Source organism: Oryzias latipes, chromosome 12 (assembly GCF_053564925.1).
Source record: "Oryzias latipes strain Hd-rR chromosome 12, Olatipes_Hd-rR_3.1".
In the NCBI taxonomy this organism is placed as follows: domain Eukaryota; kingdom Metazoa; phylum Chordata; class Actinopteri; order Beloniformes; family Adrianichthyidae; genus Oryzias; species Oryzias latipes.
Genome location: NC_136248.1, coordinates 18,791,221 through 18,804,240, shown reverse-complemented (window position 1 = coordinate 18,804,240; position 13,020 = coordinate 18,791,221). Strand labels below are relative to the sequence as shown.

The 13,020-nt window shown below is 41.7% G+C and overlaps 1 protein-coding gene across 3 annotated transcripts; it reads left to right on the top strand.

Moving 5' to 3' along the window:
* Positions 1 to 453: 453 nt before the first annotated feature.
* On the top strand, positions 454 to 10,304 carry brf2 (BRF2 general transcription factor IIIB subunit). 3 transcript variants are annotated; one of them, XM_078955855.1, is made up of 5 exons: positions 454 to 519; positions 598 to 793; positions 7,694 to 7,753; positions 7,853 to 8,174; positions 8,516 to 10,304. In XM_078955855.1, exons 2-5 carry the CDS (start codon positions 646 to 648, stop codon positions 9,330 to 9,332), a joined length of 1,347 nt encoding a protein of 448 aa, XP_078811981.1. In that variant the 5' UTR covers positions 454 to 519; positions 598 to 645; the 3' UTR covers positions 9,333 to 10,304. The 3 variants fall into 3 exon arrangements, with proteins under 3 accessions (XP_078811981.1, XP_004074983.1, XP_078811980.1); XM_004074935.4 differs by having other exon boundaries at positions 510 to 793; XM_078955854.1 differs by lacking the exons at positions 454 to 519; positions 598 to 793 and adding an exon at positions 3,388 to 3,734.
* The last annotated feature ends 2,716 nt before the right edge of the window (positions 10,305 to 13,020 follow it).

Sequence of the window (13,020 nt, the reverse complement as noted above, 5' to 3'; positions counted from 1 at the left end):
TGGGTGAAATGTTTAAATAGTATAATTTTAAATGCTTTTTGTCATTCCCCATTTGTAGAACATTATAATACAAAGTTATTTGGATTAAACCAGAATGCAAAAGCAGCAGAGGCCAAAGTCACGTGCAGATGAACCCAAGCAATGTAGTGGTCAAGTCAAGAGAAGAACTATGTGGTGTGTGCAGAATGGCTATCCAGCACACTAAATTAAAATAAATAGCCATGCCAAAATTGTACTTTATAGTTTTTATATATGTAAATGTATGTAGTACGGATATATTATTCAAAAAGTATTATCCATAATAAATTCTATTCATTTTAAAGTTAATTATATTACTATTGCTAATTCGAGCATTACTACTGAAACGAGAAAAAAAAAGTTAGTTAATTTTTTTAATATCCTACACGTCCCTTTTCTTCAAAGCCGCATGGTAATGTTGGTTTCTTCCCCCGCGTAACGAGCTGAAGGTTTTCAAGCGGAACTCTACAGTTTCAATGTATCTACCCGGACACAATTCCGGTGCACACCACCGGCCAAAGATGCACGTTTGTTTGTCGTTTTGAATAGTCCAGAGTTTGGTTGATCTTTCTTTCGCAGTGCAGTGGACTTCTTCTTCACGGATTTGCAGGATTGTGAGGAAGTACCATGTCTCGTGCGAGCATGCGCTGTCCGGGCTGCGGCTCCTCCAACATCGTGGACGATGATCTGTACTGTCAGGCGCAGCTGGTGTGCGCAGACTGCGGCTCCGTGGTTTCTGAGGGGAGTTTGGCCGAAGAGTCCTTTAACGGCCCAGGTGAGGATGTCGTGCAGAAACCCCTCCGTCTCTGACCCGCGTGTCTGCCTTATATATGGGCCACATACTTCGACTGTCATAATAAAACGAGTTTAAATATTTGTAAACAACTCAATCAAAGTTTTCATAGTGCCACGAAGGTTGCTTAATTTACGCTCTATTTACTCAAGTCAAATAGCACATTTCAGAGGAAATATATTATCTTTCCAATATAACTACTTGATTCTACTGTCCTAATTTTTCGTAAAGAATGGGACATTTTTAACTTGTCGGAGGAAAGAATCAAGAGAAATGGAAATTCTAGATTACCCATTGTATCTTCTAGCATTTCCATTTATACATTATATAGTTTTTTGTATTTATGTTTTCTTTTTGAATAAGTGGACATTTTGATTTTATCCAAACCAGGCAGCTGAATTACTCATCGAAAATAAACACTAAAATTAAAATACACATCTGCTATCCAAATATTCATTTGTTCTCTTCTTTCTCTTTCGGCTTTTCCCATCAGGGGTCGCCACAGCGAATCATCCTTTTCCACCTCACTCTATCATGGACATCTTCTACCCTAACATTAGCCAACTTCATGTCCTCTGTTAAGACATCCATATATTTCCTCTTTGGCCGTCCTCTTGCCCTCCTGCCAGGCGGCTCCATCTCCAACATCCTTCTACCAATATGTCCACTATCCCTCCTCTGAACATGTCCAAACCATCTCAGTCTGGCTTCTCTGACTTTGTTGCTAACACAGGCAACATGAGCCGTCCCTCTGATGTACTCGTTCCTTATCCTGTCTAACCTGGTCACTCCTAAGGAGAACCTCAACATCTTCATCTCCGCTACCTCCATCTCAGCCTCTTGTCTCTGTCTCACTGCTACCGTCTCTAACCCATAGAGCAGAGCTGGTCTCACCACTGTCTTGTACGCCTTTCCTTTGAGTCTTGCTGGCACTCTTCTGTCACACAACACTCCTGACACTTTCCTCCACCCGCTCCAACCTGCCTGCACTCGCCTCTTCACCTCTTTTCCACTCTCCCCATCACACTGAACTGTTGACCCCAAGTACTTAAACTCCTGCACCTTCTTCACCTCAGCCCCCTGTAACCTAACGCTTCTACCTTGATCCCTCTCGTTCAGACACATGTATTCTGTCTTACTACGACTGACCTTCATGCCTCTTCTTTCCAGAGCAAACCTCCACCTCTCTAGCTGTTCCTCCACCTGCTCTCTACTCTCACTGCAAATTACAATGTCATCCGCAAACATCATTGTCCAGGGAGATTCCTGTCTTACCTCGTCTGTCAGCCTGTCCATCAGCATAGCAAACAAAAAAGGACTCAAAGCTGATCCTTGGTGTAGTCCCACCTCCACCTTGAACTCCTCTGTCTGACCTACAGCACATCTCACCACCGTCATACTTCTCTCATACATGTCCTGAACTACTCTGACATACTTCTCTGCCACTCCAGACGACCTCATACAGTACCACAGCTCCTCCCTCGGCACCCTGTCATACGCCTTCTCTAAATCTACGAACACACAATGCAGCTCCTTCTGACCTTCTCTGTACTTTTCCATCAACATTCTCAAAGCAAAAATGGCATCAGTGGTGCTCTTACGGGGCATGAAACCATACTGCTGCTCACAGATCTCCACCTTCTTCCTAAGCCTGGCTTCCACTACTCTTTCCCACAGCTTCATTGTGTGGCTCATCAACTTTATTCCTCTATAGTTGCTGCAGTTCTGCGTGTCACCCTTGTTCTTAAAGATCGGGACCAGAACGCTTCTCCTCCATTCCTCAGGCATCTTCTCACTCTCTAGAATCCTATTGAACAACCTCGTTAAAAATTCCACTGCTGTCTCTCCTAAGCACTTCCATACCTCCACAGGTAGGTCATCAGGACCAACGGCCTTTCCGCTCTTCATCCTTTTCAGAGCCTTCCTAACCTCATCCTTTCCAATCTCTGCTACTTCCTGCTCCACAACAACCAAGTTTCTTCATTCTGTAGCTTCCACCACTTGGTCTTCTTTTCTGTTTTCCCTCTCTTCTTCTTCCTGACCTCCAGAGTCATCTTACACACCACCATGAGGTGCTGTCTGGCTACACTCTCTCCTACCACCACTTTGCAGTCATTAACCTCTCTCAAATGACCTCGTCTGCATAGGATGTAGTCCACCTGAGTACTCCTACCTCCACTTCTGTATGTCACTCTATGTTCCTCTCTCTTCTGGAAGTAAGTGTTGACTACCGCCATTTCCATCCTCTTTGCAAAGTCCACCACCATCTGTCCCTCCAGATTCATTTCCTTCACACCAAACCTGCCCATCACCTCCTCATCACCTCTGTTGCCCTCACCAACATGCCCATTAAAGTCTGCTCCAATAACAACTCTCTCTCCTCTGGGGATACTCTCGATGACCTCATCCAACTCACTCCAGAATCTCTCCTTCACTTCTAACTCACAGCCAACCTGTGGCGCATACCCACTGACTACATTCACCATCACCCCTTCAATTTCTAACTTTAGGCTCATCATCCTGTCTGAGACTCTTTTCACCTCTAGAACCCTGTTTACAAACTCCCCCTTCAGAATCACTCCTACCCCGTTTCTCTTCCTATCAACACCATGATAGAACAGTTTGTATCCTCCTCCAATACTACGTGCCTTGCTGCCCTTCCACCTTGTCTCCTGCACACACAGTACATCTACATTCCTTCTCTCCATCATGTCTGCCAGCTCTCTGCCTTTCCCTGTCATTGTGCCAATGTTAAGAGTCCCTATTCTCAAACCTATGTTCCTGCCTTTCCCCTTCTCTCTCTGGCCACGGACCCTTCTGCCTCCCCTCTTTCTTCGACCAACAGTAGTCAAATTTCCACCGACACCCTGTAGGTTAACAGCATCGGTGGCGGTCGTTGTTAACCCGGGCCTCGACCGATCCGGTATGTCTAAAGTGTTGTGGATGATTCGCATGGTTATTTTGGCAATTTTTACGCCGGATGCCCTTCCTGACGCAACCCTCTCTATTTATCCGGGCTTGGGACCGGCACAGAGGCAACTGGCTTGCAACATTCATTTGTTCTCAATAAGTGTATTTATTTTCAAATTGATAAAATAAATGAATTAACATCATAAACGATATTAGTTATAAATGATGGATCTTATTTTAGACAGATTGCTCTGCAGTTGCATTTTTCAGTGTACTATCTTTACTTGACATCAGTCAGTAAAAGGCCTGCATGACTGTAGATAACAGTGTTATATTCTTTTGGGCTTTTACTTTTCTTTATTTGCCCAACACTTACTGACAGGTATCAGTTTTTAGTTTTTTATCGACTTTTATAAACTTTTACTATTATTTTTTTCCAACAACACAGATAAAGCGCATTCCAGCTTCTGTATTTTTTTAATAAAAAAAAATTCCATTACTTCCTTTTTTATTCTTTAATGCATTAAATTGCATTTTGTAAATAACCTCATTAAAGCTGAGAACACTATGGTCACACAGCAATCTAGCCACAGGGGTTGCAAGCCAGTTGCCTCTGTGCCGGTCCCAAGCCCGGATAAATAGAGAGGGTTGCGTCAGGAAGGGCATCCGGCGTAAAAATTGCCAAAATAACCATGCGAATCATCCACAACACTTTTGACATACCGGATCGGTCGAGGCCCGGGTTAACAACGACCGCCACCGATGCTGTTAACCTACAGGGTGTCGGTGGAAATTTGACTACTGTTGGTCGAAGAAAGAGGGGAGGCAGAAGGGTCCGTGGCCAGAGAGAGAAGGGAAAAGGCAGGAACATAGGTTTGAGAATAGGGACTCTTAACGTTGGCACAATGACAGGGAAAGGCAGAGAGCTGGCAGACATGATGGAGAGAAGGAAGGTAGATGTACTGTGTGTGCAGGAGACAAGGTGGAAGGGCAGCAAGGCACGTAGTATTGGAGGAGGATACAAACTGTTCTATCATGGTGTTGATAGGAAGAGAAACGGGGTAGGTGTGATTCTGAAGGGGGAGTTTGTAAACAGTGTTCTAGAGGTGAAAAGAGTCTCAGACAGGATGATGAGCCTAAAGTTAGAAATTGAAGGGGTGATGGTGAATGTAGTCAGTGGGTATGCGCCACAGGTTGGCTGTGAGTTAGAAGTGAAGGAGAGATTCTGGAGTGAGTTGGATGAGGTCATAGAGGGTATCCCCAGAGGAGAGAGAGTTGTTATTGGAGCAGACTTTAATGGGCATGTTGGTGAGGGCAACAGAGGTGATGAGGAGGTGATGGGCAGGTTTGGTGTGAAGGAAGGAATCTGGAGGGACAGATGGTGGTGGACTTTGCGAAGAGGATGGAAATGGCTGTAGTCAACACTTACTTCCAGAAGAGAGAGGAACATAGAGTGACATACAGAAGTGGAGGTAGGAGTACTCAGGTGGACTACATCCTATGTAGACGAGGTCATTTGAGAGAGGTTAATGACTGCAAAGTGGTGGTAGGAGAGAGTGTAGCCAGACAGCACCGCATGGTGGTGTGTAAGATGACTCTGGAGGTCAGGAAGAAGAAGAGAGGGAAAACAGAAAAGAAGACCAAGTGGTGGAAGCTGCAGAATGAAGAAACTTGTGAGGAATTTAGGCAGAAGTTGAGACAGGTCCTGGGTGGTCAGGATGAGCTTCCAGATGACTGGGAAACTACAGCAGAGATTATCAGGGAAACAGGTAGGAAGGTGCTAGGTGTGTCATCTGGAAAGAGGAAAGACGGTAAAGAGACTTGGTGGTGGAATGAGGAAGTACAGGAATGCGTCCAGAGGAAGAGGTTGGCTAAAAGGAAGTGGGATGTAGAAAGGACTGAGGAAGGTAGACAGGAGTACAAGGAAGCGCAGCGTAGAGTGAAGAGAGAGGTGGCAAAGGCCAAACAGAAAGCTTACGATGAGCTATATGACAGGTTAGACACAAAGGAAGGAGAGAAGGACTTGTACAGGCTAGCCAGACAGAGAGACAGAGATGGGAAGGACGTGCAACAGATAAGGGTGATTAAGGACAGAGACGGAAAGGTGCTAACAACCCAGGAGAGTGTACAGAAAAGATGGAAGGAGTATTTTGAGGAGCTGATGAACGAGGAAAATGACAGGGAAAGAAGGGAGGAAGATGTGGTTGTTGTGGAGCAGGAAGTAGCAGAGATTGGAAAGGATGAGGTTAGGAAGGCTCTGAAAAGGATGAAGAGCGGAAAGGCCGTTGGTCCTGATGACGTACCTGTGGAGGTATGGAAGTGCTTAGGAGAGACAGCAGTGGAATTTCTAACGAGTTTGTTCAATAGGATTCTAGAGAGTGAGAAGATGCCTGAGGAATGGAGGAGAAGCGTTCTGGTTCCGATCTTTAAGAACAAGGGTGACACGCAGAACTGCAGCAACTATAGAGGAATAAAGTTGATGAGCCACACAATGAAGCTGTGGGAAAGAGTAGTGGAAGCCAGGCTTAGGAAAGAGGTGGAGATTTGTGAGCAGCAGTATGGTTTCATGCCCCGTAAGAGCACCACTGATGCCATTTTTGCTTTGAGAATGTTGATGGAAAAGTACAGAGAAGGTCAGAAGGAGCTGCATTGTGTGTTCGTAGATTTAGAGAAGGCGTATGACAGGGTGCCGAGGGAGGAGCTGTGGTACTGTATGAGGTCGTCTGGAGTGGCAGAGAAGTATGTCAGAGTAGTTCAGGACATGTATGAGAGAAGTATGACGGTGGTGAGATGTGCTGTAGGTCAGACAGAGGAGTTCAAGGTGGAAGTGGGACTACACCAAGGATCAGCTTTGAGTCCTTTTTTGTTTGCTATGCTGATGGACAGGCTGACAGACGAGGTAAGACAGGAATCTCCCTGGACAATGATGTTTGCGGATGACATTGTAATTTGCAGTGAGAGTAGAGAGCAGGTGGAGGAACAGCTAGAGAGGTGGAGGTTTGCTCTGGAAAGAAGAGGCATGAAGGTCAGTCGTAGTAAGACAGAATACATGTGTCTGAACGAGAGGGATCAAGGTAGAAGCGTTAGGTTACAGGGGGCTGAGGTGAAGAAGGTGCAGGAGTTTAAGTACTTGGGGTCAACAGTTCAGTGTGATGGGGAGTGTGGAAAAGAGGTGAAGAGGCGAGTGCAGGCAGGTTGGAGCGGGTGGAGGAAAGTGTCAGGAGTGTTGTGTGACAGAAGAGTGTCAGCAAGACTCAAAGGAAAGGTGTACAAGACAGTGGTGAGACCAGCTCTGCTCTATGGGTTAGAGACGGTAGCAGTGAGACAGAGACAAGAGGCTGAGATGGAGGTAGCGGAGATGAAGATGTTGAGGTTCTCCTTAGGAGTGACCAGGTTAGACAGGATAAGGAACGAGTACATCAGAGGGACGGCTCATGTTGCCTGTGTTAGCGACAAAGCCAGAGAAGCCAGACTGAGATGGTTTGGACATGTTCAGAGGAGGGATAGTGGATATATTGGTAGAAGGATGTTGGAGATGGAGCTGCCTGGCAGGAGGGCAAGAGGACGGCCAAAGAGGAGATACATGGATGTCTTGACAGAGGACATGAAGTTGGCTAATGTTAGGGTAGAAGATGTTCATGATAGAGTGAGGTGGAAAAGGATGATTTGCTGTGGCGACCCCTGATGGGAAAAGCCGAAAGAGAGAAAGAAACTATGGTCACACAGCAGGATCTGCAGAATGGGAGTGGATAAAGAAATGGAATCATCTCACGCATGCTGGCCTGTTTTTCACTCAAACATGCCCACACAATCCCAGCTGTAAAGCTGATCTTATCTGTTGTGTCTTCATATGATTGTAATATATTGTGTGTGACATTGATGTGTTTGAAACAAGCTGTCTTACTGATGGTGAAATGGGCAATAAATCATGTTTGACGTGAAATTTAGTTTTTGTCTGTGTCCTTTTCACAGACATCAGCTACAGCAGGACCACCGCTGTGACAAGAAAACCCTGCGTCAACCTAATACAAGGTGACATCTTTTCTCCACGTTTCTACTCTCTGCTTACAAAAACAACCTTCAGTTTTTTCATGCATATTTATAATCCTCTTTTTCTTTAAATACCTGTAGGTCTCGAGCGTGTGAAGGAAATATCTCGGATTCTCAGAGTCCGCAGAGAAATCGAGGAGCTGGCCCTGACGTACTACAAGCAGGCTTATGAGCACGAGACCTTCCTCCACGTGACGCTCCAGAGAAAAGAAATCCTTGGAGGTTGCTGCGTCCTTGCAAGCTGCAGACAGCAGAGGTGGCCCATCACCGTGGGCACCATCAGCTGCTTGCTGAATGGCGACCCGGCGGCGGTGGGAGAGGTTTACCAAGAGATGATCAAAGTTCTTAACATCCAGGCTCCCACCTTCAGTGTCACAGATGTCATGGAAGCTCATTGTCAAGAGTACGTGTTTTTCTAGAGAAACATTTGAGATCATAACATATAAATATGAATTTAGTCTATTTTAGCATATTTAAGGATTAAGGGCTTGTTTAATTTTTGATAAGTTGAATACAGATTTTTTATTTAGTTGAGTTTCGCTCTCTTTGAATTCCCATCTGTTTTTCTGTCTGACCTTAGGTTTAGGTCTGCCTTGATGAAATTTTAATCCTATGGATTTATTAGGAGTTGGTGTGAGCTTCTGGAGGAATATTAGGCTGTCGGGGTTCTAAATCATTCATAAGGGGCCTTTCATTGAGCATTTTAGACAAATCCACCCTCTATATTTACCTCTCTTTTTACAGATACAAAGTGAGCCCTGGTCACGTTCCTGAAGAACTGGCTGAAGACTCCAAGGGCTTGACCAAGCGGGCCATCGCCCTGGTGGAGCTGGCAGCAGATTCCTGGATCGTGACCGGCCGGCAGCCGCTGCCAATCATGATGGCTGCGGTTTATTTGGCTTGGCAGTCGTTGAAACCGAACGCACAGCGCCTCAAGATGTCTTTGGAGAAATTCTGCAAGTTGGCCAAAGTGCAGAAGAGCAAAACAGCTGGGACAAGGATAACGGAGATGAAGGGGATGCTGTACAAGCTGGGAAAAGAAATCCCCTGGTACAAGGAGGTCTTGACCCCCGATAATGTGGTTAGTCTGGTGGGGGACGTTCTGCAGCACCGCTTCTCTCTGCTAAGGAGAGCTTTGAAATCCCACGAGCTCTCTCTGTTGGAGAAATGTCCAGCGGGCCAGGTGAACCCTTCCTCTGCAGAGACCTCCTCCTCCTCTGACGTATCAGAGGATGCAGGTCAGACTCCAGTCAAATCCTCTGTAAATGCAGAAAAGGAAAAGCAGGGGAGAGATGGAGACGAGAGTCTAAAATCACCTTCAGAGGAAAGCAACCCTCAAACACAAGAATTGACTCAAAACTGGGGGAAAAGAGTGCTGTTCGCTCCCCCGTGTGTGGTCAACGCAAAGAGAAAGAGAGCGGAGCGGCCGCCGCTGCATGTGACCGGAGACGAGGAAATCTCTGACAGTGAAATCGAGTCATACATCCGAACTCCACAAGAAGCTCGAGACTTTGCCATGATGCAGGAGAAGCTTTTTACTTCCAACAATGAGTCTTCATGACGTGTTTCAGATCGGTTGCACATGTTCATTGAGTGATTCATAAATAGAATTCCTAAAATTTACCCCTTTGATAGATTTTGAGGAACCTTTTTGTAGTTTCCTTGTCTATTTCTAAGAAACATTTGACACTGTGATAAACATTTGGTTGGATATTGCAAATGGGCAAATAATTCAGTATTTTTTTTAATTTTTAGTTGAAAGAAAACCTATAATTCATCTGAGGTTAGAGAGACTTTGGAGATCAGAGTCCATCAGTTTAGCCATAAAATTATACCTCTGATTATCGGTCTTTATTTTATTGCTTTCTACCTTTTTAGATTATACAAATTCTTATTGATATAAAAGAGATCCAAAATCAAAATTGAAGGAAAAAGGTTCACATCTTTTTTTGTCCTTGTGTTTTTTTTTTAAAATTGGGCATTTTGTGGAGGGTACGGAAGTCTGAGATTGTTTTTTTAAGTGATTAATAAAATAAGCTGTAACTGTTCATTAGTGTTACATGAGTTCCTTTTCTGAAATTGTAGTTTGTTTGGCAAGAAATTACGTTTTGACTTTTACTTTGAAATTCTAATATTTTTGTCTCTAGTTGCTACAAATTGTTGTGCTGTGAAAGATTTAGTACAAAAAGTTATTTCACAGCAAGGTTTGAGGAGATCTGACCAGTTTGGCTCACTTAAAAAAACAAAGCAGTTCTAGCAAGAAGTTAGGGTTCATTCAAAGTCTGTACATGCACTTTAATTTATTCAAACAGGTATTACATTTATTACCTTTAGCTTTAAATCTTTTGTCTCCTGGTGAAAATGCTTTTGTTTTTTCTGAAGTTGTATTTATTTATTTGACAAAAAAGTGATCCATTTTGCTTCTTTTGTTTACTTTTGCAGATTGTCATTTTACCACAGAAAGGTTTCCCAGTATGTTATATTGCACTGGCATGTTGTGTAAATGTGGCATTAAACACTTTCAGACCTGAAACCGTTAAATTATTTCATAAATCCTGAATTTGGTTCTTCTATAAAATCTTTTCTTAAATTATCAGGTCGACAAACATAATATATCCTATAATCCATGTGTAGGTGATGGTAAAGTTTTTTTTTGACTTTTGTTTAAATCTTTAAAGAAAAAAAAAAAAGAAAAATCAGCTTTATTACTCCATTACATTAATTGAATATGATTTTACTGTGTTAAGGTTGTTTCCGAGCATAAAAAATTTAATTAAAAAGGAAAATTAATATAGATTGAAACTTTTGCCAAGAAATATGAGACATATAACTTAATATATAAACAGTTTTTTTGCTTTACTTTTTCTAATCCATAATTCCTCTGTGTGCATAAATGCTTTAATCTAGTTTGGCATAATTTCATTCATGCTTCTGCAGTTGTTGATTCGGACTTAAATTAAAAAGAATATTTCAGTTGAGGATTTTATTCAGTTTTGTACAATAAAATAAAATCACATGCAGCACGTACTGTATAATAATACACATTTTTCATAAATAATTTTAAGAATATCTTTTGGGACAAAAAGTTAATGAATGTATTACCAATTTAGTGATTCTTTCTACAAAAACTTAAAGATGCATAAGGTGCTAAAATGACAGAAAAATGTTCTTTTGAGACAAAAACTGACTGATAATTGTTTGGTGCCAGCAGTGATAAACAAATGCACCACAGTATTTACTGTTAGATTTTTATAAAATAAAATCATAATTTTGGGAATGTATGAAATAATGCTGAACAGTTTTTTATAGTATTTTTCATGAATCCTTTGTTTAAATTAGAAACAACAGAGAGCAGAGAACCACAGAGAAGAACAGAATCAACCCTCACACAAATAATCTTATATATTGTCACACATAAAATGAAAATCTCTGCCATTAAAAATAATTTCATGACACAAACGCCGGTGTGCATTCATCAGCTACACCAAATGAAACCTTTTGGTTGCAGAACCTAATTTCCCAATATACTGAGCAAGGCATAATGATCACATCTGACACGGGAAGCTAAGTGGAAACAATCACATTCTACTCACCATTTTCAAAATACAATTTAAACTGATGGTTTAATTTTCTCCTCATATCCTGTCTTCTGCACGGGCGGCCCTGTCTCCCTGGTTTTTGCGCCGCTGAAAAATCTACAGGTAATATTCAGCAGATCTCATTTATTCTAAATATCCCTTGTAATGTGATTACAAAGATCCAGGTCCATGAAGACATGCTCTTCCCATTTATGTCCCTCACGTCTGCATGGATGTAAGTCATTTCCACTTTTTGCTGTCATGATGTGAAAGAATTTTGAAAGCTGTGTGATGACAGGAAATCAAAACATCTGTCACAACTGATGAGATCAGAAGATTATTTCTCCCAGAGATCATGGCAGCTCATTAGAAAAACTATTAACACCTGATTGTTTCCGCATGTTGAACGCCTTGACTGTTGAAAGTTTTTGTTTTCTTTTAATTTGTCATCTTATTTCTTAAATTCTGAATAACTCGCGTGGAGTTAATATGGAAGAGGCTAAGCGTCCAAGTCCTTCAAACTCAACAGTTCTAATGGAAATATACTTTAACATTTGTGGTCAAATAAAGTACAAAGAATCCCTTTTCCAGAAAGCCCCAAAAGATGTTTATCATTCACTTCTGCAGGCTAACATAAGGCTACATTTCCAATTTAGTGCAAGTGAAAATGAAACACTTAGTTGCACTGGACAAAGGAAAAAACAAATATTTTATGACTGAAAAACATTAGGAACCCTGGAAATGACGTTAAAAAGAGTTGTTCCCTTAAAATAATAACTTGTGCACACAAAATAACTTTTGTCTCCACAATTTGTTATTTTATCACCAAAAATTAACATATTATTATTTGTGGGCACAATCAACTATTTTTTGCACACAATTTGGAATTTGTGCACATAAATTCTACTTTTGGCAAATAAATTAGTATTTTGTGTGTACAAATCATGCAAGTTTGTCTGCACAAATCATGCTATATTGTGTGCATAAAAAATAATTTGTGTGCAAAATATACTGATTTGTGCACTCAAATTATTACATTTAAGGAACGAAAAGTAATTATTCTGTTAATTCCATCTCATCTTTTTGAATGTCAGTCCACATATGAAAAAGTCATTTTTTATACAAGTCATGTTGAAAGTCTGGATGCTGTCTAGTAATCCTGATTTCCAACAATCTAAATTCTACAATCATTTTTCTGTGACATACCACTATTAAAAAAAACACAGATACAAATTAAAAAGTCTCAATTAAGGACAGTTTTCAAACCCATAGAAAGACGTCAAGTCAAACAATGACTTATGACCGTTTTGACCTTGACATGAAGAACACATCCTGTGTTTGAAGTACTCAGAACAGACAAAAAATGCTGATGTTGTTTTTTTTAGAGTGTGCATAAAATATGTGTACTGTATTTATCATAAATCCAATTTGGATTGGATCTCACATTTAGTACATTGTCTTGTGATCATCTAATGACAAGCAGAGATGGCCACCACATGACTAAAAGATGCATAAAGACCACCTGTCAGAGGAGGTCTTGCTTTTCTGAAAAGCTGATTTAGTCACAAAAAAACTTGATTTGCAGGATGGCAGCATATTGAAATGTCATCTTACAAATATAGAAGTGTTCACAACTCTATCATTAACACTGACAGTCCACTTTACCTCCAT

Bases quoted from the DNA above. Each gene is read 5' to 3' on its own strand.
- brf2 (XM_078955854.1), top strand. From the start codon at position 3,521: ATGTCTGCCAGCTCTCTGCCTTTCCCTGTCATTGTGCCAATGTTAAGA. The intron at 3,735-7,693 runs GTATGTCTAAAG...TCCTTTTCACAG, and splicing joins CCCGGGCCTCGACCGATCCG to ACATCAGCTACAGCAGGACC. The intron at 8,175-8,515 runs GTACGTGTTTTT...CTCTTTTTACAG, and splicing joins ATGGAAGCTCATTGTCAAGA to ATACAAAGTGAGCCCTGGTC.